General features: G+C 41.6%; 1 protein-coding gene across 4 annotated transcripts in view; it reads right to left on the reverse strand.

Annotated features, from left to right (window-relative positions):
• Positions 1-908: 908 nt before the first annotated feature.
• Positions 909-26,563, reverse strand: part of ORC5 (origin recognition complex subunit 5) — a 79,294-nt gene continuing 53,639 nt past the window's right edge. For 2 of the 4 annotated variants that reach the window (XM_083365887.1, XM_083365885.1), the window contains 2 exons: positions 21,849-21,961; positions 12,843-13,390 (listed from right to left, as the gene is read on the reverse strand). In XM_083365887.1, coding sequence (XP_083222013.1) covers positions 13,345-13,390; positions 21,849-21,961 — 159 coding nt within the window. In that variant the 3' untranslated portion in view covers positions 12,843-13,344. Of the gene's footprint in view, positions 961-12,842; positions 13,391-21,848; positions 21,962-26,563 lie in introns of those variants that run through there. The other 2 variants (XR_014492873.1, XM_083365886.1) reach the window with 2 other exon arrangements.

The raw sequence follows: 26,563 nt of genomic DNA on the forward strand, positions 1-26,563 counted from the left end.
GGCCACACCTGGAATACTGCATCCAGTTTTGGTCACCACGATGTCAAAAAGATGTCGAGACTCTAGAAAGAATACAGAGAAGAGCAACAAAGATGATTGGGGGACTGGAGGCTAAAACATATAGGGAACGGTTGCTGGAATTGGGTATGTGTAGTTTAACAAAGAGAAGGGTGAGGGGTGACAGGATAGGAGTCTTCCAATATCTCAGGGGCTGCCCCAAAGAAGAGGGAGTCAAGCTATTCTCCAAAGCACCTGAAGACAGGACAAGAAGCAACGGATGGAAACTAGTCAAGGAGAGAAGCAACCTAGAACTAAGGAGAAACTTCCTGACAGAACAATTAACCAGTGGAACAACCTGCCTCCATAGGTGGTGAATGCTCCAACACTAGTGGTTTTTAAGAAGAGACTGGACAGCCATTTGCCTGAAATGGTATAGGGTTTCCTGCCTGAGCAGGGGGTTGGACTAGATGACCTCCAAGGTCCCTTCCAACTTCTTCTTCTTCTTCTTCTTCTTCTGATGATGATGATGATGATGATGATGATGATGATGTAACGCCATCAGTGCAGGATTTCCCTGTCCTATTTTCATTTATAAGCTAAGGAAAATAGTCTGGCAACGAAATCTTCAGAAACTCAATCAGGGGTCCCCAACCTGATTTAGCTGGCTCGGGAATTCTGGGAGTTGAAGTCCACGAGTCCTAAAAGAGCCAAGGTTGCCTACCCCCGCCTTATACCATTTCGGACAAATGGTTATCCAGTCTCTTCTTAAAGACCTCCATTGATGAAGGACCCACAACATCTGAAGGCAAAGCTGTTCCACTGGTTAAATTGTCCTCACTGTTAGGAAGTTTCTCCTTAATTCCAGGTTGCTTCTCTCCTTGATCAGTTTCCAACCATTGTTTCTTGTTCTGCCTTCAGGTGCTTTGGAGAATCGGTTGTTTTAAGAAGACACAGCAAAACCTTTTTGGGTTAAAAAACATTTACGGTTGGAGAAAATGACTAAAAAAACCGAATAGACTTTAAACCAGAATTGTTTTTGTTAGGAATAATCGGAGCTTGTTATGAGAAAGATTGCAGATATTTAACACTACACGTACTAACAGCAGCAAGGATTGTATTTGCCCAACATTGGAAAAATGAAAACTTACCAGCTGAAGAAGTACTAATTAAGAAAATTCTAGAGTGTGCAGAAATGGATAAGATTGACTTTACAGATAAAAGAGAACAAAGACTTTAAAACATGGGATCATTTCTATCAATGACTAGAAAAACGAGTTAGAGAGAAAGGAATGTGATATATAATTTTGAATATATATTAGCAAGAAGAGGGCTACTGAGTGATTAACATATTGTTTATGATAATTAACTACTGTATATCTATTATTGTTTGTTAAACACATGCACCCAGACATTGTGCTGTTTGCTAAATATTGAGAATGTTATTTGGAAAAACCCTAACCCCAACCCCAACCCTAATCCTAACCTTAACCCAAATCCCAACCCTATCCCTGACCACACCTTATTTCTAACTCTATAAAAACTAATAAAATCCATACAAAAAGAAGACACAGCAAAACTGTTTCTTGGAATCTGGGCGTCCAGCAGACAATACATTTGCCAACTTCAACGACAGGAAAATCTATGCTGCCACCAGCCAACACAGTTGCTATTTAGTTCCATCACCGTTACTCCTTACTTAACCGTATAGAGGCAGTCCTTGACTTACAATCGTTCATTTACTGACCTTTCAAAGTTCCAAAGGCACTGGGGAAAAAATGACTCGTGATCGTTTTTCACACTTACGACCCTTGCAGCATCCCCAACGATCGTGTGATCAAAATTCAAACGTTTGGCATCTCTTTATGACCACTGCGGTGTCCCGGGGTCACGTGATCCCCTTCTGACATGCAAAGGCAAGCCAGTGTTGCTAACTTCACAATTGCAGTGGCAAGGAAGGTTGCACAATGGGGCAAAACTCACTTAACAACTGCCTGGGTTTAGCGATGGAAATTTTGAGCTGAATTGTAGTCTGTAGGTTTTTTGGTTTTTTTAATCCCATTTATATCCCGCCCTTCTCCGAAGACTCAGGGCAGCTTACAATTTAAGCACAAATCAAATGTGCTTAGCAATAGCCTTCATTCTATGTATATGCCTGCTTATTAGGGCTTCCCCCCCCAAAGCGGCTTTATTTATTTATTTATTTATTTATTTATTTATTTATTTATTTATTTATTTATTTTATTGGATTTGTATGCCGCCCTATTCCTGTAGGACTCAGGGCGGTTTACAGGGCAGTTATAACCATGAATACAAAAAATTAAAAACAATTAAAACAATTAAATTAAATTCAAGCCCCAAGAGTAAATCTAAAACCCAGTTAAATTTACAAAGTCAGCTTAATTGCCCCCCAACAATCTGGGTCCTCATTTTACCTACCTGGGAAGGATGGAAGGCTGAGTCAACCTTGAGCCTGGTGGGACTCGAACCTGCACTAATTGCAGGCAGCTGGTGTTACTTAAGGAGGCATTAGCCCACTGCTCCACCAAGGCTCAAGGTTGAGGATTACCTGTCCTGAGTAACATTATATTTCCTTTCCCCCCACATCGCTGTTGATTTTGTCAAGTTTCGAGTAGGAACTGAATCATAAATCAGTTCTACAAACACCAATAAAACCTTTCTAGACAAACTGAAGAATGGACAACAAGCTGCAACGGCTCTTCGGCGGAGTCACCCAACACGTCGTGTTTATTCAGTTGAACAGCCATATTGATTCAATGTTTGTAAATTACACGTTCTCCCAGTCTGGCGCTGTAGAAAGGGTTAGAAGCTGCTATTAATTCAGAAAGTGAGAAAGGGCCTGTTAATTTATGAGCTGTTAGCTGAAAGTCCTCAAATCTGAGTATTGCTTTCTTCTGGGAACGAATAAATGTCGAGGCATCTGTGCTGAAGAGAATCTGCTTCCTTTTTTTAATGGCTCTTTTTGATTTTTAATTTGAAATGGGTCGATAACTTCCGTTTTTCTGGCAGGCTGGGTATTTTCCACCTTAAGTTCTTAAAGAGATTCATTTGAATTGCAAACGGCGCTTATTTTTCATGGTTCTTGTGAAGAAGAGCTTGAGTCTATTTAATATATACAATAGAATTAGGGAAGAAGTCAGTCTGTGCTTGGAAATCATAAAATCAGTTACATTTTGCTAATGCGTTGGTAAGAATTTCATCCAGCATTCCAAAACGATCTTAAAATAGGTGGCACGTGTAATGCCAATCAAAATAGCTGATCAAATGTTCCAACGTTACATCTGAAAGAGGCTTAATTTTATTTTAAAATTCCACCACTCTTTTGGAATTGCCATTCCGTAAGAATGATGTTTGATCTTGTACATCCACCGTTTTAAATGGATTACATTCATGTTTGTATATCTCCGGAAAGTGCATTGAAAAATTACAGGTATTATTAAATCAAGTCGATATTCTTGAAAAATAGGTACACTGTATGCTAAGTGCTGACAGAGATGTGAAATATAAACCAGGATTTATCTATAATATTTGAGACCCTTTAAGCAACCATTCAATTGTTGACATTGCAGTTCAAGGATGCAAAAGACCTATTGATTCATGAGTTAAACAGAACCCAGGCCACTTCCTTTGTAAAGTTTATGATTCATAGATAGGAAAATAAAACACAACAAAAAAATTCTTATGCCGTGGATCGATTTTTTTTGAGAGCGAAATTGGTGGGAAAGAACAGCTGATTTTTAGGGCTACTGGTAATGCCGGCTGGATTAGATTTTCAGTTATTCTTTCAACCAATATTCAACCAATTTCAAGGAGAGAAATGTCTGGCTCATATCAGCGAGGTAATTAGTAATCCTAAAATAAACATAGCTTACATCTTGTGTTCATCTTTGGATTAACACTAGCATTTCAAATAAATATGTCATCCATGAAATCAGTGAGAATGCACAACCGCCCAAAGGTATGTACTGCATTTTTTTTAAACAAGACCTCGTTTTTTGGTTTAATTTAGTATTTTTAAGAATACAGGTATTATTATAACATCCAGATTCAGCCATAGTTTTCGTTCCATACAGCATTAACCTGGTGAACTCCCAAGCTTCCTCCTTCCGTTATATATTCAAGAGGGACAGTATTTAATATGTATTTGATATGTATATGTAGGGGTGTGTGTCTATACACGTGTTGCATATAGTATGTTTAGGTGTGTGTCATGTATGTGTTTCACTTTGAGTAGGCAATTCCATTCCATTCCATTCCATTCTGTATTTCTAATCTATTCTATTCTATTCTATTCTATTCTGTTCTGTTCTATTCTATTCTATTCTAATTCTATTCTGTTCTATTCTAATTCTAATTCTGTTCTGTTCTATTCTATTTTATTCTGTTCTGTTCTAATTCTATACTGTTCTATTCTCTAATTCTAATTCTAATTCTATTCTATTCTATTCTGTATTTTCTATTCTATTCTATTCATTCCATATTTTCTATTCTATTCTATTCTATTCCTATTCTATTCTTCATTCCATTATTCTATTCTATTCTATTCTACATTCCATTATTCTATTCTATTCTATTCTATTCTATTCTATTCTATTCTATTCTATTCTATTCTATTCTATTCTATTCTACTCCTAATTCTATTCTATTCTATTCTATTCTATTCTATTCTATTCTATTCTATTCTATTCTATTCTATTCTATTCTTCATTCCATTATTCTATTCTATTCTATTCTATTCTATTCTATTCTATTCTATTCTATTCTATTCTATTCTATTCTATTCTTCATTCCATATTCTATTCTATTCTATTCTATTCCATTCCATTCTATTCAGATGTAAGAATAATGGACTCCTTTAAAGAAAACCAACCTAGAATGAAGGACAAATTCCCCGATAGTGAGAACAATCAACCAGTGGAACAACCTGCCTTCAGAAGTTGTGAATGCTCCATCACTGGAGGATTTCAAGAAGAGATTGGACCATCATTTGTCTGAAATGGTATAGGATCTCCTGCCTGAGGAGCGGGTTGGACTAGAAGATCTCCAAGGTTCCCTTCCAACTCTGTTATTCTGCTATCCAGTTGCTGTCCCTATTTTTCACCAACCAGTCTTCCAAAACAGGTAGCATAAGACTAATGCAATACAATTCGAACATATGTTCCTGCCCAGGCCGGACAAATAAAATGCAACCTCCCAACAGCCCAGGGTTGGGGATATCAATCAATCAAAATTACACACTCAGCTCGGCATTAAAATCCTTACCGACCACACTTACATCAGCACCATTCAAAAAGATGTATTTTTGTTCCCCTCAAGCCTCCACCGGTAATATCCATAAATTGCCGGCTGAACTGCAGAAGAGGCAGTGAAGGAAAAGTCAAAATCTGCCTGGCTGCCATTACACCTTGGTTACAAGGAGGTGGCTGGCGTTAATCAAAGTTGCACGGCTTTTAAAAAAAATGGAACTGCATCAGAGTTTTAACCCAGAGTATTAACCCGGAATATCTTAATCCTTTTGCAGGAATTCCTTCCTGCCAATCTGCTATGTAACTAAGTTGGCTTGGCGTGCCGCCTTTTAAGGGCCCTCCCGCTTTAAAATGCCCAAACCTTTTCCCCAAGCCGTTAAAAATGTCCATGTATAAGCTTCTACATTTATTTGCAACTCATTTATTTGACCTGGCATGCACTGCATATAGGAAAGAAGAAAAAAAAATAAGTTAACAAGTTAAACAACGGCAAAGATAAAAGATCAAAATGTTCTGTTAACGGTCCGTTATGGTGTTTTACTGGTAGAAAATCTACAGTTTCCACATGTAGTAACCACCCCGATCATTATCTCCGATCGACCCAGGATAAAAATACCTTTCTTGGGTTCTTAATAATGAAACATTTCCTTAGGTTTTTAACTGGGAACTTTCCCGATGATTGCATCTCATTTCCAAGGTCTTTGTTGAAAATACAGGTAGTCTTCGACATACGACCAGAAAGCAGCCCAACATTTACGTTGTTAAGGGAGAAATTTTTTAAAGCCGGTTTTGTCCCACTTTATGACTCCTTTTTGGACAGGTTGCTTAAGTGAATCGCTGCCGTCGTTAAATTAGTAACACGGTTGTTAAGTGAATCTGGCTTGCTGCCCCCCCCCCCCCCGTTGGCTCTGCTTGTCGCAAAAGAGGATCACGTGACCCCGGGACACTGCAAACCGTCGTAAATGTGAGTCGGTCGTCAAGCATCCTCATGTAAATCACGAGACCAGGGGGACGCTACGATGGTCTTAAGCGTGCGAAATTGTCATACGTCCCTTTCCCCCCCCCCAGTGCCATTGTAACTTTGAACAGTCGCTAAATGAATGGCTGTAATTCAAGGACACCCCCCCCCAGTACCTCTGCAGAAGCTTGCAAATTTTGTAAAGCCTGTTTTGCAAAGGGGGGGGACAGCTATTATTGCAATAGATCCGTCAGTGTTCAGCGGGGGGGGGGGAGGGGATATGTGTTGCCTTTTTAAAAAAAAAAATCACATTTTTTTGTCTAGTCCTATTGTCTCTGTTCATGTTTTTTTTCCCTCTCTCTCTCTCTCTCTCTCTTGGATTTTGCATTTTAAACTTTTGAATAATTTTATTTTATTTTGTTTAAATGCCAATTTATTTGAAAAATGACTTGAGTCTCTGCAGCTACAGACACAACAGCGGTGCCTACTGTGACCTCCTTTTAATCGGGCTATTAACTTTAGCAGCCATTTAGGCCAGGATTATGAATTGGGTGCCACCGTCCCTGGCAATCTAAGCTCCCGCATATCATGGCAAGCCATATGAATGCCTGCTGTGGCTTATTTATCTTCCGATGATGGATAACGGGATTATTCCTCCTCCTGTGCATGAATCACGAGAGGCAGTTCCTCCGCGAAGACGGCAAGACAATGATCGCGGCGGTTTCGACTTATCAAACCTCGCCAGACAGTTGTTTAGAGGGTGAACCTCGCGGATTTACAAATGCATTATTGTGAGTTGTGCTAGTCCCATTTGGTGTGCTATAGTTATGTATCAAGATGGACCTATGGTGTCTCTTGGGAAGGATACACTGCAAACTCCCCACTCAGCTGCTTTTCAACTGGAAATAAGGAAGGATCTGACTTACAAGGGTAGGAAGCAAAATTACTAATGTTTTAGAAGAAGATTAGAAAGCCGACCGAAGCAGAATCGAACCCCGGTTACATTGGAAGTCATAATTATTGATGGCAATAAGAAAGGAGGTCATGCTAAATAAAATCACAAAATTGTATCACTTCTTTTGGCCACGTCGTGTGGGGAAATTCACCAGAAAAAGCAGTTAGGTTTGGAAGAATTAGCAATAAAAGGAAACCAGACCGCCAAAGGACACGGAGACTGGACCCCATCAAAGCTGAGCGTAGAGTAACTCCAAGGAGCAAGGCAAGATCGGAAGACGCATCTCTAAAATGGTTAAATCATGGCAACTGGACCAAAGTTTGTTAATCTTACTCTGGAAAGACTGCAGAGAAGAGCAACAAAGATGATTAGGGGACTGGAGGATAAAACATATAAGGAACAGTTGTTGGAAATGGGAATGTCTAGTTTAACGAAGAGAAGGATGAGGGATGACATGATAGAAGTCTTCCAATATTTCAGGGGCTGCCCCAAAGAAGAGGGAGTCAAGCTCTTCTCCAAAACGCCCGAAGGCAGGAGAAGAAGCAACGGATGGAAACTAACCAAGGAGAGAAGCAACCTGGAACTAAGGAGAAATTTCCTGACAGGGAGAACAATTAACCAGTGGAACTCCTTGCCTCCAGAAGTTGTGGGTGCTCCATCACTGGAGGTTTTTAAGAAGAGACTCAGACAGTCACTTGTCTGAGATGGTATAGGGTCTCCTGCTTAAACGGGGCGTCGGGGGGGGGGCTGGACTAGAAGACCTCCAAGGCCCCTTCCAGCTCTATTCTATTCATCACCGCCATTTTAAAAATGTGCTTCTTAAAAATTAGAACCGAGAAGAGATCCTTGTTGTTAAAAGATTGAGAGATCGGTGAAGGCCACCTTCCAGGAAACTGCAACTTTCCACGGACGGAGTAAGTTGGAAGAGGCCATTTTGGGGCCACTGAAGTTAGCCTCCTAAAAAAGTACAAGATAAAAGAAGTAATTTTGATTCTTAACAGCTGTAGAATTGGAAAGGGCCACGGAGGCCACTGAATCCAACTCCCAACTCAACACAAAAATACATCCACTGCAAGGGGGGGGCGCGTTTCCTGGGCTCGGAGTAATTGGGTCCCTCTTGAACTGATCCTGTTGCCAGGAAGGTGTTTGAATTCAGTTGGAATCCTTTTCTCTTGCAAATTAAACACATTATTCCATTCCGCTGGAACGGTGGATGCCCCTTAGACCTTCTCCCGTGCTACATCCTTTTAAATATTTGAAGAGCACTCTCCACGTTCTCCACCCGGTCTTCTCCAGGAGGAACTTGAGTTCGCTCGATCGAAAGGAATTAAGGGAACTCAAGTCCGTGTTGCTGTTCATCTCGTCTGTGCAAGGCTGAGCTTTAGATGCAATTTGGAGGGACCAGGAGCTCAGCAGTAAGGTTGGCTGCTGTGAGGCAAGACCTCAAGAACATGACTAACGAGAGATGCCGTCTCCTGGGATGCCAGGAGAGATAACAACAGAGTTGGAAGGGACCTTGGAGGTCTTCTAGTCCAACCCCCTGCTCAGGCAGGAAAACCTATGCCTGTGGTGGCGAACCTATGGCATGGGTGCCACAGGTGGCACGCCGAGCCCTCTCTGTGGGCACGCGTGCTGTCGCCCCAGTCCTAGGCCTTCAGCTGGTCTTTATAAAACCTTTTCGCTTTAGGCCTCCGCCGTGTACAAAAAAATAAAAGGTTCAATCAATTTCAACTTCTCGCGGGGGGGGGGAAAGTTCTCGCAAAGTTGGAATTGATTGATTGAACTTTTTAGTCCCACCCAGTCTGCCGTTACCACGGCAGCCACGCCCACCCAAAGGGCCACACCCACCCAATGGGCCACACCCACCCGGCACCCGATGATACATAAGTGGGTTTTGGGTTGCAGTTTGGGCACTCGGTCTCTAAAAGGTTCGCCATCACTGCCCTATGCCATTTCAGACAAGTGGCTGTCCAGTCGATTCTTAAAAACTTCCAGTGTTGGAGCATTCACCGCTTCTGGAGGCAGGTTGTTCCAATGGTTAATTGTCCTCACTGTCAGGAAGTTTCTCCTTAGTTCTAGGTTGCTTCTCTCCTTGATTAGTTTCCATCCGTTGCTTCTTCTCCTACCTTCACGGGCTTTGGGGAATAGGTTGACCCCCCCCTCTTCTTTGGGGCAGCCCCTGAGATATTGGAAGATAATACACAATATATAACATATAAAGAACGGTTGCTGGAACTGGGTAGGTCTAGCTTAATGAAGAGAAGGGTGAGGGGTGACATGATAGCAGTGTTCCAATATCTCAGGGGTTGCCCCAAAGAAGAGGGAGTCAAGCTCTTCTCCAAAGCGCTAGAAGGCAGGACAAGAAGCAACGGATGGAAACGAATCAAGGAGAGAAGCAACCTGGAATTAAGGAGAAAGCTCCTAACAGTGAGGACAATTAACCAGAGGAACTATCTGCCTCCAGAAGCTGGGAATGCTCCAACACTGGAGGTTTTTAAGAAGAGACTGGACAGTCACTTGTCAGAAATGGCATAGGGTTTCCTGCCTGAGCAGGGGGTAGGGCTAAAATACCAACTTTATTAATAGTAGTAGTACAGAACTTGGTTTAGTGACCGTTTATAGTTACAACGGCACTGGAAAAAAAGTGACTTGACGACCGGCTTTCAGAGTTATGACCCTCACGGCATCCCCGTGGTCATGTGATCAAAATTGAGAGGTTTGGCAACTGGTTCCTACTTGTGACGGTTCCAGTGTCCCCCTTTTGCGGCCTTCTGAGAAGTAAAAGTCAATGGGGAAGCCAGACTGACTTCACACGAGCAGCGGTTTCACTTCACAGCCCTGGCGAGAAAAGTCGTAAAAAGCGGGCCAAACTCATTTAGCACCTGTCACGCTTAGCAAACAGAAATGTTGGGCTCAATTGTCTCAAATGCCTCCTTAAGTAACACCAGCTGCCTGCCATTAGTGCAGGTTCGAGTCCCACCAGGCTCCAGGTTGACTCAGCCTTCCATCCTTCCGAGGTAGGTAAAATGAGGACCCAGATTGTTGGGGGCAATTAAGCTGACTTTGTAATAATGCCACTTGGGGGGGGGGCAAAAGCCCTAATAAGCAGGCATATACATAGAATGAAGGCTACTGCTAAGCTTGTAAGCCGCCTTGAGTCTTCGGAGAAGGGCGGGATATAAATGGAATTAAAATTTAAAAAAAATAAAAATTGTGGCCGTGAGGACTTACACGTTAAAGGCTGAATAAGGTAGGGAAGGCACCTTCAAGAGTCATCATTTTCCGTAAGCTAAGGACCACTATTTTTAATGGTAACCATTATTCTTTCGAGTCTGTTGCCTTTGTGGATATACAATTAAAAAAATATGACAGCTTAAAATCTGAGGAGCCTCTATTGGTGCTATAACTTTATTGCCAAGTTGTCACAGATTTAATTAAGTCTGGAGGATGAGCAATTACATGTCATTTTGTATCCCGGATGCCTTCATTTTAGGGATGAGTCTCTTTAGCCCCCTTGCAGCCATTTTTATTTTCATTTCAAGATGTACTCCCCAATGTAAAAAATAGTCTAAAAGCGGTTACAAGAAAATAACAACAAAAAAGCTGTCTATGCCTGTTCAGGTAAATGGATCATTTAGATATTCATCATTGGAAGATTAATCTATCATCAGTCTGTGTCTACATCTCATTATTATCTATATCATTATCTATATTATGTTATGTTTACAGTATCTCATTATCTATTATTTATTTTATTTTAATTCCATTTATATCCCGCCCTTCTCCGAAGACTCAGGGCGGCTTACAAGCTTAGCAGTAGCCTTCATTCTATGTATATGCCTGCTTATCTGTGTCCATCCATCCATCCATCTCTCTATCCATCCATCTCTATTCATCCATCCATCCACATCTATCTATCTTATCTTTTTTTCTGTCTTATCCACTCAAGAGCAGGAGCGGGCAGAACAAACCAATAAAGTAAACTTGGCAGGACAAGCTCACATGGTGTGATAAGATGGTTTGTGTCAATGTGAGTTGGGGGCTGGGGGCACCAAGGGAGGCTCAGCCAATCTCAGTGTATACGTGGTTGTACTTTGACAATAAACGGTTCATTCATTCAACCGTTCGTCTTTTGGTTTTGTATCCTCGAGGCTGTGCGGTTTTGTCCCTGCTCCGGTCTTACCTAACCCTTTTTCCTCTTCCTCCGTTTGTGCTCAAGACTGCTAAAGAGATTCCAGCGGGCTGCTTTTCGGGAACGCGGCTCCCTGCCGTACTGTCTGCCCGAAGTGAACACGCCCTTTCGGGATCCCCCCTCCTTGCTTTAAAAATAAAACTCAAAACGACGCCTCTTGTGGGTTACGCCAAGGTTTGACTTGTAAAGGTAGCAATTCTGTGATCCAAGGCTGCTTGGGTACGGCCGCCCTGGCTAAAAAGAAACGACGGAAGTCACTCGTGGACAAGCTGATTCTGGCAGCTGAAGTCCAAAAGTCCTAAAAGTTGCCCAGTTTGGAGACACCCCGCTCTAACCGAGGAGAGCGGCCACAGCTGGATACCCCGGAAGTCCCAACAGAAGTCTTTGAAGGGGGGAAGATTTCAGGAAGATTCTGGGAGGAGGCTGCAGGGCTGGGTGCCTCCTTCGTGTCTCAAACACGGCACAGCCCCTAACATTTCCATGTATTTTTAGACAAGGAAATACTTACCTTACCTCTACAAAAGTCAACTCTTGTCTCAGAATGTCAATATGCTTAAGGGACCCTGGATAGTCTCCGAGCTCAGCGCTTGTCTCGCAGATGTTTCATTACCCAAACTAGGTAACATCATCAGTGCTACTAAGGGGCAGGGTCTGCTCCCACTGATCATAGAATAGGCTTAGCAGCTGTAAACCCTCGGCGTTTGGCGAAAAGTAATCTATATCTATCTCTTTAATAGTTCTAAAAACTTGAGTCCCAGGTATGATCCTTTAAAATCTGTGGTTTGACGAAAGCTTAGTTATTAATAAAGGTTTTTTCGTCCCGGAGATCAGTGGTTTAGCAGATTTTAAATCAATCAATCAATCAATCTATCTATCTATCTATCTAATATCTATATCTATCTATTTATTATCTCTATCTTATATCTGTATCTATATCTATATTATCTATTATCTCTATATCTATCTATATGTATCTATATCTATGTATGTTATATCTATATTAAATTAAATTAATTTTAAATTTCAATTTTAATGTTATGTTAATTTTGAGGGCTTGTATTAATTTAATTTAATTTTATTCTCTCTTTTTGTATTGTTTTTAACTTGCCCTGTGAACCGCCCTGCGTTCTTCGGGAATAGGGCGGTATATAAATTCAATTAATAAATAATAAATAATAAATAAATATATCTATTATCTATCTCTATATCTCTGTCTCTTATATCCGTATCTATCTCTATCTCTATTATATCTATATCCATCTATCTATCTATCTATCTATCTATCTATCTATCTATCTATCTATCTATCTCTATCTTATATCTCTATCTTTATCTCTATCTTGTATCTCTATCTCTATATATCTATATGTCTGTCTGTCTATCTATCTATCTATCTATCTATCTATCTATCTATCTATCTATCTATCTATCTATCTATCTATCTATCTATCTTAAAGAAAATCAGGCACGGTCACTAGGCTAAGCTCTAGGAAGGAAAGAAAAGCATCCACCAGGTTGACTGTATTTATTGTGTCTGCTATTTGAAACTCCTTTAAGTGAGGCTGTGACAGACAAATGCGGCCCCTCCCACGGAGAGGAAGTGAAAAGCTTGGGCGTAGGAGCCTGCCGCCACGTTCCAAGCGCGGGGGGACACACAGCACTCACAGCACAAAATAGCATCTCTCTCAAATGGGTTTCAGGCAATCTCGATGCTGCAATGAAATAATTAAGAGGGGAACAGATTGGGCTTAGTCCCTGCTGTTTGTAATTAACACGTTTGCTCCAAATACGCCAGGGTATCGGGGAAAGCCTCCCCTGCACAGATCCATCCGGGCCAAGGAGAGGCTTTTGTTCTTATCCCACGCTGAGTCGGCACCTGCTTTGGGCAAATCCCAGCGAGCCGGCCGTCTCCCCTTCCTGGATGGCTAAACGACGGGGTTCGCCTCGGCCGCCATCCCGGGCGCCTGTGCGGTCTTCACAAAAAGTCATATAAATAGTTGGTGACGTCAAAGTTCACGGTCCTGCAAACATCAAGAAAATAGGTCGTCAAGTCTTTTGCCCCTTTAAGAGAGTAACAGAGCTGGAAGGGACCTTGGAGGTCTTCTAGTCCAGTCCCCTTCTCAAGCAGAGAAGTCTTCTAGTCCTTCTCAAGCGGAGAAGTCTTCTAGTCCAGCCCCCTTCTCTATGCCGTTCCAGACAAGTGGAACGGTCCAGTCTCTTCTTAAAAGCCTCCAGTGATGGAGCGCCCACAACTTCTCCGGAGGCAAGTGGTTCCACTGGAATTTCTAGTTCTAAGTTGCTTTTCTCCTTATTTTCCACCCGTTGTTTCTTGTCCTGCTGCTTTGGAAAATAGGTTGAGTCCCCCCCCTCCCTTTCCTTGTGGCTGCCCGTCAAATACTGGAAGACTGCTATCGTGTCTCCCTTCTTTTCGCTAGATTAGACATACCCGGTTCCTGCGAACGTTCTTCAGGTAGCCTTCAGCCCTCTGACCCTCTTTGCTGCTCTTTTCTGCGCTCTTTCCAGAGTCTCGACCTCTTTTTTTACAACAGGGTGGCCAGAACTAGACGGAGTATTCTACGTAAGGTCTTACTAAGGCTTTGTAAAGCGACGTTAGCACTTCACGTGACCTTGATTGTAACACAGAACATCCTCCTTCTGTGAATGTCCTTGACTGAAACGACTAAAAAGCATAATTCAATCAATTCTTGGTGCCTTGGTGGAGCAGTGGGCTAATGCCTCCTTAAGTAACACCAGCTGCCTGCAATTAGTGCAGGTTCGCGTCCCACCAGGCTCAAGGTTGACTCAGCCTTCCATCCTTCCCAGGTAGGTAAAATGAGGACCCAGATTGTTGGGGGGCAATAAGCTGACTTTGTAATAATGCCGCTTGGGGGGGTGTGTGAAAGCCCTAATAAGCAGGCATATACATAGAATGAAGGCTATTGGTAAGCACATTGATTTGTGCTTTAAATTGTAAGCCGCCCTGAGTCTTCGGAGAAGGGCGGGATGTAAATGGGATTAAAAAAATAAATCTGATTGAGTTCTGATTCCTATGTATTAAAAAGATTGAAACCTCGGAAGGATGGAAGGCGGAGTCAACCTCGAGCCAATCAGGATTGAACTCCTGACGGTGGGCAGAGTTCGCCGGCAATACTGCGTTCCAACCACTGCGCTGCTTAGATAGCAATAGCAACAGCACTTAGACTTATATACCGCTTCGTTGTGCTTCAGAGCCCTCTCTAAGGGGTTTACTGCATCAGCCTCTTGCCGCCAACAATCTGGGTCCTCCTTTTACCGACCTCAGAAGGATGGAAGGCCGAGTCAACCTTGAGACGGTCAGGATCGAACTCCAGACCGTGGGCAGAGTTAACCGGCAATACTGTATTCTATTCACTGCACCGCTTAGATAGCAATAGCAACAGCACTTAGACTTATATACCGCTTCGTTGTGCTTCAGAGCCCTCTCTAAGTGGTTCACAGAGTCAGCTTTTTGCCCCCAACAATCTGGGTCCTCCTTTTACCGACCTCAGAAGGACGGAAGGCTGAGTCAACCTTAAGCCAGTCAGGATCGAACTCCTGGCAGTGGGCAGAGTCTGCTTGCAATACTGCATTCTAACCACTGCGCTACCATGGCTTGCCCTTCCTTCCTTCCTTCCTTCCTTCCTTACTTCCTTCCTTCCTTCCTTCCTTTCCACTTAGCACTAGCACTTAGACTTATGCACCGCTTCACAGTGCTTTACAGACCCTCTCTAAATGGTCCACAGAGTCAGCCTACGGCCCCCAACGATCTGAGACCTCGTTTTTACTGACCTCGGAAGGGTGGAGGTGCTGAGTCAACCTGGAGCCAGTGAGATTTGAACTGCTGGCAGCGAACAGTCCGCAGCATTAGCTTGGAAATACTGCGTTCTAACCACCAGGCCCCCACACCGGTCACGACAGCCATCTTCCAGCCCTTGAAAGACTGTCAGAGAGAAGAGTGGACTGCTTTTATTTCCTAAAGCACCCGAGGGCAAGAGAAGAAGCAAGGGGTGGAAGCTTGTTCAATTTCCTGGCGGTGAGAACCAATAGCTTGCCTCCCGGGCGCTCCATTGCTGGAGGTTTTCAAGAAAAGGCTGGACAGCCGTTCGATCCAGACGGGGTAAGGTTTCTTGCTTTGAGCAGGGGGCTGGACTAGAAGACCTCTAAAGCCTCTTCCATCCCTCTGATCTGGATAACAGATCCAGAGATTTCATCTCCTCATCCCCCAACCCTTCCAATTTGGGAGTGCTAAGGGAATGCAACCAGTCGTGCAAATAACAAAAGATTCTGCTCTCATGAGGGTAAGACCGATCTTAATCCAACTTGAGATTTCTTTCCAGGCCCAATTCAAGATGACTGGATGGAAACTGTAAGTATATTTAAGCTCTGAAAGAAGGTAACATTGGAAGACAATTAGCTATGCCTTCCTGCTTTTTTTTTTTTAGTTGCTCCGTGTATTTGTTGTTTCATCTGTTGTACGCGATTATAGTTTACGGCAATAAATAAATATTGACTAATCAGTGAGATGCTAATTGTTTTCGATGCAGCTTTGAAATACTGGAAAACGGCACCTGACTCCAATCTCCCCTTGTAGGAACTAAGCCTTAAGATTTTCTTCCAACACCTCGTTATATCATTATGCTGGTGAGAAGAGACTAAAGATAAGAGAAGAAATTTACTTGGGATGCATTTTTAAAAATAAAAATAAAAAATAGGATGCCAATTGGAACTTTTAAGGTTTTTCAACAGTATACTTTAGGGAAAGTCCATCATACAATTCTCAATACAAAAGTTGCCTAAAATCATGTTTCGGGAATGATATGTAACAAAGACATAAATATGTGTGTGTGTGTGTGTGTGTGTGTGTGTGTATATATATATATATATATATATATATATATATATGGGACGCGGTGGCTCAGTGGGTTAGGATGCTGAACTTGTCGATCGGAAGGTCGGCAGTTTGGCGGGTCGAATCCCGAGTGCCGCGTAACAGAGTGAGCGCCTGTTACTCGTCCCAGCTTCTGCCAACCTAGCAGTTCGAAAGCACGTAAAAATGCAAGTAGAAAAATAGGGACCACTGCGGTGGGAAGGTAACGGCGTTCCGTGCGCCTTTGGCGTCTAGTCATGCCGGCCACATGACCACGGAGACGTCCTCAGACAAGCGCTGGCTCTTTGGCTTTGAAACGGAGATGAGCACCAGCCCCTAGAGTCGGAAACGACTAGCACGCATGTGCGGGGGAACCTTTACCTTTACTATATATATATATATATATATATATATATATATATATATATATATGCGCAAAATACTGTATAAAAGTCCATGTACATTTTCTATTTAGGTCTATCATTTGTTTAAAACTGCAGGTTGACAAAGAAATTGGATGCAACTTAAATGCTGGGAGGAAAAAAGTAAACGGCGGATTTGTTCTGCCCTTATAAAACGTGCTTCAGGTATAGGATGCCTTTGTCTGCTTTAAGCAGTCATATTTATGTGGGTTTTGATTGCTTTTAGTTTTCTTTCTTCCCTATGAATTCTAAAGATAAAATTGCCTTGTTCTTAAACTAACTTTTTTTTTCCCCCTCTCAAAACTATATGGTGCCTTTCAGTAGAAAGAAATTTGGAAATGTTTCAGATAGGACATAGTTTGATTTTGTAAGTCATTTTCTCTCTTTGAAAAGATGATAGGAATGCTAATCAGAGGAATGATGTGCCAAGTTTATTATTTTAGCTTACTGAGTGACAGATATGCTAATATGTATATGCCATGTATGAGAGGGAGGGAGGGAGGGAGGGAGGGAGGGAGGGAAGGAAGGAAGGAAGGAAGGAAGGAAGGAAGGAAGGAAGGAAGGAAGGAAGGAAGGAAGGAAGGAAGGAAAGCATTCCTGCTGATGTATAACTTATTCAGAAGCATATTAGGAATGACGTTTTCTAGTTGCACAGACTTTCAGATACAAAAAATTACCCGCAATTTAAGCCAAATAAAATTTTTAGCTCCAGATTAAAAAAGATTTAAAAAAAAAGCTAGTAAATACAGCTCACTATTTGGAGATGCAAAACAGCAATTGTGTCCGCTATTGAACATTCTGGTCTTCTTCCAAACCACCTGTTCTAGCTTTATGTATGGCATAACTCCTTCATATGCATTAATTTGCAATCCGCATTCTTCCATTCTTAGCTGTGGTTAACCCCTGCCATTTAATGAAACTTGAACAATCCGAGAGTACTCGGAATGTATTTTTCTGCTTTGTTAGAATAAAGAGCGATGCCTTAGAAGCGTAAAAATATTCCTTCTCCCCCCCCCACCCTTCTTCTGAAATTAATTTTGATCTTTGGTATTAAGATTCAGTGCCGAGGCTTCCTTATTTCTATACAAAAAATGAAGAAATCCAAAAAGGAAAGGGTTTTTGTCCACAAGTGTATATCATTGTAAAAAGAGCAAGACATTGTAATTTTAACTATTAAATTATCTCTGCTTTTAAAGGCAATCTGTTCCCGTTTCGGCATCGTTGTTAAGGCCACGTTTAGAAAGTAATTTGTGACTACGGAATTATACAAAACATGAAAGCTTCTAATATGCTTGCAGCTGAAGTGACAGTTATGAAATTTACTCGATTAGTGGCATTATTCATAAAAACTGAATGCCATTAACATGGGCAAGATGTAAGGCCTAGATTAAAGAGCCGTAACACTGTTTCCTTGACAAAGCAATAGGTTGTCGTAACGCATTATTTAATCTAAAACATCTGGCTGCCTACAAAAAAAAAACCAACTGGTGACTTTTTAAGACGTAGTAAGAATATCGTTTAAGGCAGAAGCTACCGGCTCTCCGTTCATTAAAGCAGCCTCTCTTTTTTCAGGCTTCCATATGAGCTTCAAGAAAGATGTAGTTGTTTTAAAGGGTCAGTGCTTGAAGTGAATGCTTTTCATTTTAGTTTACCAGGAAGGCTGGAAAAAAAAAAGAGGCAGGGCTAAAATGATTTTCGGTTGTTGTTGTTTTAAAAAAAAGGCTGTTTGGGAGAATTGTTAGCACTATTTCTGAATCGTGTTTAAAGTGTGCACAGCCGCACTGTGCTTCGTATAAAGATAGCCTTTAAGGAAAAAAAATTCACAGGCCAGCTGAAAATAACACGACTTCTTAACTTGGGATTTCTCAAAAATGCTTAGAATGAATATTGCCAGAACTTCAAAACTGTCGATTTAGGGGGGGAAAAAAAGAGAGAGAGAGATGAAGTAATGTTTTTTCCTGACTGCGAATGCTGTTATGCCAGATCAGGCAAAAGTCTGATCGTCTAAACATCAGCAAGTTTAGAGATTTTATTTATTTTATTTTATTTTTATTGTTTTCCCACTGAAAGTAAGCTCAAAACAGCTACAAAAAGGAACATTAAAAACAGTAGGAGGGGAAAAAAAGAACAAATCAAATTCACAAGTATAAAAGCATAAATAACACTTCGGCTATAAAGAAAGCATTAAAATGAAATAACAGGACACCTGCTGAAAGGCTAAATATTTACTGGAATAAGGAAATATTTTGTCTGCCAGGACAAAAATAGTGCAGACACAAACTTGGGCTCTCTTAGCAGCTAATCTCAATCTCCATGGAAGTGAGACCCTGACTTTTCTACCACGTCTCTGAGTGAGGGGACCCTAACCCTAAAATCCTAAAAATAAGCAGGCTTCTAAAAGTAAACTGCTTCTAACAACGTACAGGTAGTTCTCGACTGACGACCACAATTGGTCGTCAGTCGAGGATTACCTGCATAAAATTTCTGTTGCTAAGCAAGACAGTTATTAATTGAAGTTTGCCCATTTTACCTTCCTTGCCACGGTTGTTAAGGGAATCGCTGCCGTTGTTAAGTTAGTAACACGGTGGTTAAGTGATTCCGTCTTCCCTCGTTGATTGTGCTTGTCAGAAGGTTGCAAAAGGGGATCACGTGACCCTGGGACACAGCCACCGTCATAAATATGAGTCAGTGGCCAAGCGTCTGCATTTTGAACAAGTGACCCTGGGGATGGATGCTGCAATGGTCGTAAGTGTGAAAAATGGTCATAAATCACTTTTTTCAGTGCCCGATTGTTATCTCTCACTCTCTTTCTCTCACTCTCCATCTATATGAGTCAGTCTATCTATCTATCCATCCATTCTATCTATCTATCCATATTTATCTATCCGTATCTATCTATCTATCTATCTATCTATCTATCTATCTATCTATCTATCTATCTATCTATCTACATACATACACCCACCTATTTTTCTATCCATCCATATCTATCTATCTATCTGTCTGTCTGTCTATCCATCCATCCATTCAATCTGTCTGTCTGTATATCTATCTATCTATCTATCTATCTATCTATCTATCTATCTATCTATCCACATACATATACCCACCTATTTATCTATCCATCCATATCTATCTGTCTGTCTGTCTATCCATCCATTCAATCTATCTGTCTGTATATCTATCTATCCTCTCTCTCTCTCTCTTCACATACATACACCCACCTATCTATCTACCTATCTATCCATCCATATCTCTATCTATCTATCTATCTATCTATCTATCTATCTATCTATCTATCCACATACATACATACACCCACCTATCTATCCATCCATATCTATCTATCTATCTATCTATCTATCTATCTATCTATCTATCTATCTATCTATCATCTATCTATCTATCTATCTATCTATCTATCTATCTATCTATCTATCTATCTATCTATCTATCTATCCATCCACCTACCTACCTCTATCTTTGTAAGTGTTTTTCAATGGACCACTAAAAAAATTCTAAGAAGGGAATCACTTAATTTCGTTTTGGACCTGATGTAGTTTCTAAACATTTTTCAAAGGCAGTGTCACATTGTATCCTGTTCAAACACTGTAATTGTTTCACAGGATGTAACTACTGCACGCGTCATCAAGGGAAGACCCAACATTTTCAGGAACAAACGCAGTGGACAACTCAAGCCTTAGCTGTACAGATTGTACTCCTGCCCATTGCCAAAGCAAAATAGGTTCAGAGCCAAATCAAAAGCACGAAAAGCTTGATGTTTGTTTGCTTGTTTTTTTCTCTTTTCCCCACCCTCGTTTTGTATCTTAACTTTGGAGATAAATAAGTTATTTTTTAAAAAAAAGGATGAAAAACTGAGAACATGTAGTCCTTGACTTACAACAGTCCAGTTAGTCACCATTCACAGTTACGACGGCACAGGAAAAAAAAAAAGGGATTCCTGACCATTTTTCACTCTTACGATCCAAGGCAGCATCCCCAGGGACACCTGATCAGAATTCAGTCGCGTGGCAATTGACTCCTATTTATGACGGTCGCAGCGTCCTGATGTCCCGTGATCCCCTTCTGCAACCTTTTGACAAGCCAGGTCAATGGGGAAAGCCAGTCTGACTTGACAACTGTCACGCTAACTTAACAAATGCAGTGATTCACTTAACAACCGTGGCAAGGGAGGCTGTTAAAATGGGGCAAAATTCACTTTAAGTGTCTCACTTAGCAACAGAAATCGAAGCAACCACTTCACGAACGCAGGACACAACGTAGGAGAGCAAACCCAACAGGACAAGAGTCAGGAGTCCATCTGCACTTGAAAGACCAAGGCCGCTCTTTCCAAGACAGCAAAGTCCACATTTCGGACTGAGAGGACCGCTGGTTTGAAAGAGGGCTCCAAAAGGCCATCTAGTCAAAACCGAACAGCCCCCCTCTCAACACAGGGGGAATCCGACATCATCTATTTCCTGTCTACAATGCAGTCCTTTCAACAGTTCCATGAAGGCTCCACACCTATTTGCACTGTTCAGGTGACACCTCAGACAAACCTCCAGGAGGCCTCAACGACTCTCTAAAACAGACATGTCAAACACAAGGCCCGGGGGCCGGATCCAGCCCGCGAAGTGGTTTCATGCGGCCCGCGAAGCCATCCTGGAAACAGTGAGGGAACGGCCCCCACTGCCTTGGCCCTGGCCCAGAGACCCTCCTCCTGCCAGAGACCCTCAGATCTGTCCCACTCCTGCCCAGGCCCCCATAGGCACCCTCGATGCCAACGATGTAGAGCTGGCCACGCCCACCCAGTAGGCCATATGCACTCTAGCCACGCCCACCCAGTAGGCCACACCCACCCTGGCCACACCCACCTGGCCCCCTGAGGGAAACCGCAATGCTGATGCGGCCCTCAATGAAATTGAGTTTGACACCCCTGCTCTAAAATAATGCAAATGACCAGCTCTCTGCAAGGAGTATAAATCTTTCCATTCCCCCCAGCATGCGGTCAGAGCTGAAGAAGCTTCTGGGATGAGAAGCGAAATGTCTTCAAACGAAAAAACAAAGGAAATCCAGTTGCCTGTTGGAAAAAGCATCTTTGGCTTTTCTTTTTTCCCTTATGTAAAAAAAATATATGTGCCTGTAATATTAGAAGACAGCGACAGAGTTTACCTTGAAATAGCTCTGATGAAATCCAGGGAGACTGCACATTTGTATCTTGGTCCGTTAAACTGATCGTCGTGACCAACCAAGGTTAACAGTTGCAGCGTTACAAGAGAAGTAATCTAAAAAAGGAGAGAAAGGTGAGTTGGTTTGGCTTTTTTTTCCCCCACCCACGCTGGTCTTACTGCAAAGACGGCACAATTGCCATCTACAGATAGTCCTTGACTTGTGACCACAGTTGAGCCCAACATTTCTGTTGCTAAGTGAGTTTTACTCCATTTTACAAGCTTTCTTGCAAAGAGTTGGTAAGAGTATCACTGCAGTTGAGAAGTGAGTAACCCAGTTGTTAATCGGGCTTCCCCGCTGATTTTGCTTGTGGGAAGCATAAATCATAGAGTCATAAATATGAACCGGTTGCCCGGCTCTGAATTTTGATCACGTAATCGTGGGAATGCTGCAAAGGCAGTAAACTTTGAAAAACAGTCGTAAGTCCCATTTTTTGGTGCCGTTGTAACTTTGAACAGTCACTAAACGAGCTGTTGTAAGTCAAGGATTACCTGTGCTTGCATGACAGCAGCATCATATCATGCCACATCATATCAGCTTTACCAGCACCCTACAATTTTATCACCTGAAAATGTTATTATTCGTCTGGATAGAAAAAAAATTTATTCTACAGCATCAAACAAAAACCTCCCTTATGAACAAAACTTTCTACGGGTCTCATGGAAACAATGATCTATATTATTCCATATTATCTAAGTTTACCTACAGTATATATTTTAAGAATTAGACCCAGTGACTTTGTCTAGTAAGGGAACACTGTAGCCAAATTACAGAAAATTCTGTGGAAGTATGGCTGGCAGCCGTATTGTAGCAATTAATTGCTTTTGTTGTGATTCAGGGTCAGCCTGTGGGTCCGGCAGCCGGGTCGGATGACTCGGATGACTCAGACGAGGGGGAGGAGGAGGGTGTTGAAGACGAACTTGCTGATGATGGCTTGGAGGCTTCGCAGAGCCCCCAGCCAGGCCCCTCTTACTTGGTGGAGACTCAGCTGCGCGAGCCCGACAGTGCGGATGATGATGACCCACAGCTGGCCCTGTTCAAGGACGCCCGACGCAGGAGGCAGTCAAGCAGGAGCAAGCAGAGAAAGGCTGTGGGACTCCTCGGAAGGAGGCACAGGGAGGCCACGCCCTGAACTCTAATAAAGGGAGTGTTTGGGGAAGGGCTGGTTGCTGAAAGCAACCGCTCCGTTTGAGGATCAAAGTTCCGGTATCTTGTTTCATGTTCTGTTGTTTGTTTGTGCAATAAACTTGGCAGACGTTTTCCAGCCTCAGACGCTTTCCAGCCTCTGCCGTTTGTACAGGGGTTGCCTTTCTGCAAGGCCGGTAGCAGGCTGGTACAGAACAGCTTTCAGGTTGCATACCTCTTCTCTTCTCTTCTCTTCTTTATTTCTAATTCTGTTCTATATTTCTAATTCGATTCTATTCTATTATACTCTGTTCTTTATTTCTAATTCTATTCTATATTTCTAATTCTGTTCTATTCTAATTTCTAATTCTATTCTATATTTCTAATTCTGTTCTATTCCATATCTATTCTATTCTGTTCTTTATTTCTAATTCTGTTCTATATTTCTAATTCTGTTCTATTCTAATTTCTAATTCTATTCTATATTTCTAATTTTATTCTATTCTATTCTAATTTCTAATCCTATTCTATATTTCTAATTCTGTTCTATTCCATATCTATTCTATTCTGTTCTTTATTTCTAATTCTATTCTATATTTCTAATTCTGTTCTATTCTACTCTACTCTGTTCATTTCTAATTCTATTCTATATTTATAATTCTGTTCTATTCTAATTTCTAATTCTATTCTATAATTCTATTCTACTCTATCCTACTCTATTCTGTTCATTTCTAATTCTATTTTCTTTTATTCTAATTTATAATTCTATTCTATATTTCTAATTCTATTCTACTGTTCTTTATTTCTAATTCTGTTCTATTCTATATTTCTAATTCTGTTCTATTCTAATTTCTAATTCTATTCTATTCTATTCTACTCTATTCTGTTCATTTCTAATTCTATTCTATTCTATTCTATTCTAATTTCTATTTCTATTTCTTATTCTATTCTATTCTATTCTATTCTATTCTATTCTATTCTATTCTCTCTCTCTCTGTGTGTATCGAAATAATTTTGGACTAGTGCTTTAGAAACGCAACACAGAAATGGATGCCATTCTGAAACCGTAGGCAGAGATATTTTATTCTCTGCCTTCCAAATTTTGTGAACCTCTGCGTAAAGGAGGAAAATTGCTCTTCATTTAGATAAATCCTCATTCAGCCAATGGTGAAGCATAATGGGCTTAATCTGTTATTGCAACTGCTTTTTTAGACCCGAGTGTACCATTATTGGCTAATCATATTTTCCAGGGTACGCTGGCAGCTGGCCTCCTATGCTCGGAAACCACCAATGAAAATGGCTCATATTCCACAGCGGGAATGACACGAGGCTCATAAAAGCTCACGCAAACACACCAATTTGGAGGACTTGGAGTTGGACCCACCTAAATAATATGGAGGATGCGGAATTCAACAGACGGCCTTGCCCTTGCCTTACAAATGCGCCAGCTCTGCCTTAACAACAACAAAATGTCATCAATTTCCGAGGCTCTTCCTAAAATGTGGTAAAATGGAACAGAAGGTCAGCACTGTAAAATTGCTGCCTCTGTCTTCTGGCTATAAATTTAAAATGGTGTCAGGCCGGATAATAAATTTCTGATTAATGCTTTAAGAATAACAAGCCACTGTAGAGCGAAAAGGTTTGAGTGCGAAACTAAAGACAATACAAGGTTGCTGATCGGAGTAAGCCGGATCCTTGGCCACCAGATTTGAATTTCCTAATTCTTTGAACAATAAAAGCTGGAGCAATTCATAGATGGATGCTAACTGAACGGTCTTTTTTCTCCTTCGTATTTCTGTTCCAATGACACAATCCCTTCCTTCAAGCAAAACTGCTAATCTTCATTTCGGATGTTTAGGAAAAACCTGTAAAATTTAGTTTTTATGCTAGTGTCTGTCTGTCTGTGTGTGCACGCACGCGCGCGCACACACACACACACATATATTCTGGATCACACTGCGCAGATAATTGCTCAATAGGTATTCACCTTTCAAGAAAGCTATACTGTATAATATTTGCTTGCCTTGTAATCATTTACAGCGAGGTTTTGCTTAGAATTTTAACTTACCTTTCTACCAAATTTTTAAGACATATAGAACTGCCAATAGATCACAATCGCTGCCATGGTGTTGTCTTTGTTACGTTTTACTTTGTAAATTACTTTTTATCCAGAGTATAACTGAAATATTCTGAACGGTCAGCAGAGTCTGCCACATGGCCATCGCTGAGTGGTTTCGTTGATTTGCTTGACTTTGCTCTTAGAAGGGAAGCTTAAATTGAACAATTTAATTAAAATTAAATTCTTTTGGCAAAGCCGGTCCAAAAAAGCCACTGCTGCCAGATTCGTACAGATGTTCAAAGCCCTGGATTGTAATGGCACTCTGAGCCCCAGGTGTCAGTTTGAAAATTCATTTTAGACAAAATGCCCATAAAACTAGCCTCGTGGTATTAAGTTCAATGGGCTTGCAACAATTATGCAAAATTAAAAACTCCTCTATGCAATAAGAAAAAACGTGCTAGGTTTTTAGGGGAGTGAATTGAAAGAGAAAGCTATTTCTTTAAAAACAGTGAAAAAAATGGGAGGGGGCCTTTTTTTGTTCTCACAATCACTATTGAAAGGACTGCAGGGAGCCAATTTAGTCTAAGTAGTTAAAGCACCAGGCTAAAAACTGGGAGACTGGGACTTCTAGTCCTGCCTCAGGCACGAAAGCCAGCTGGGTGACTTTGGGCCAAACACCAGGAGACGGGGAGTTCTAGTCCTGCCTTAGGCATGAGTCATAAGTCATATTTTTCAGTGCCGCTGTGACTTCGGGATGGTCACTAAGCGAAATGTTCTTAATTCATGAACTACCTATCTAGCCCAAGCTACCTACAATTCAAGATACAAAGAAGCGGGGTTTGCACTTAGGCATGGGGTCTTCAAACTTGGCCCTTTTGTGACTTGTGGACTTCAACTCCCAGAATCCCTCAGCCAGTGTGCCTTGGCTGAGGAATTCTGGGAGTTGAAGTCCACAAGTCAAAAAAGGGCCAAGTTTGAAGACCCCTGCCATAAAGAGAAGGATAGAATCAAGATCACATTAAGTGATATTATCGCTTTGCAATGCCTTCGTAACACCACACTTGAAACACGGCATCTAATTTTGACCACCACAATATATATATAAAAAAATGTTGAGACTCCGGAAAGAGTGCAGAGAAGAGCGACAATGGCTAAAAGACATGAAGAACGGTTGCAGGAACTAGGCATGGCTGATCTGATGAACAGAAGGACCAGGGGTGGCGTGATCGCAGCCTTCCGATATTCGAGGGGGCTGCCCCAAAGAAGAGGGAGTCAAGCTATTCTCCCAAACGCCTGAAGGCAGGGCAAGAAGCAACGGATGGAAACTGAATAAAGAGGGAAGCAATGTAGGAACGAAGGAGAAATTTCCTGACAGGGAGCACAATCAGCCAGTGGAACTGCTTGCCTCCAGATGTTATGGATGCTCCAAGACTGGAGGCTTTTAAGAAGGGACTGGACAACCATTTGTCTGAAA

The sequence above is a fragment of the Vipera ursinii genome (assembly GCF_947247035.1).
Source record: "Vipera ursinii genome assembly, chromosome: 6".
NCBI classification, from domain to species: Eukaryota; Metazoa; Chordata; class Lepidosauria; order Squamata; family Viperidae; genus Vipera; species Vipera ursinii.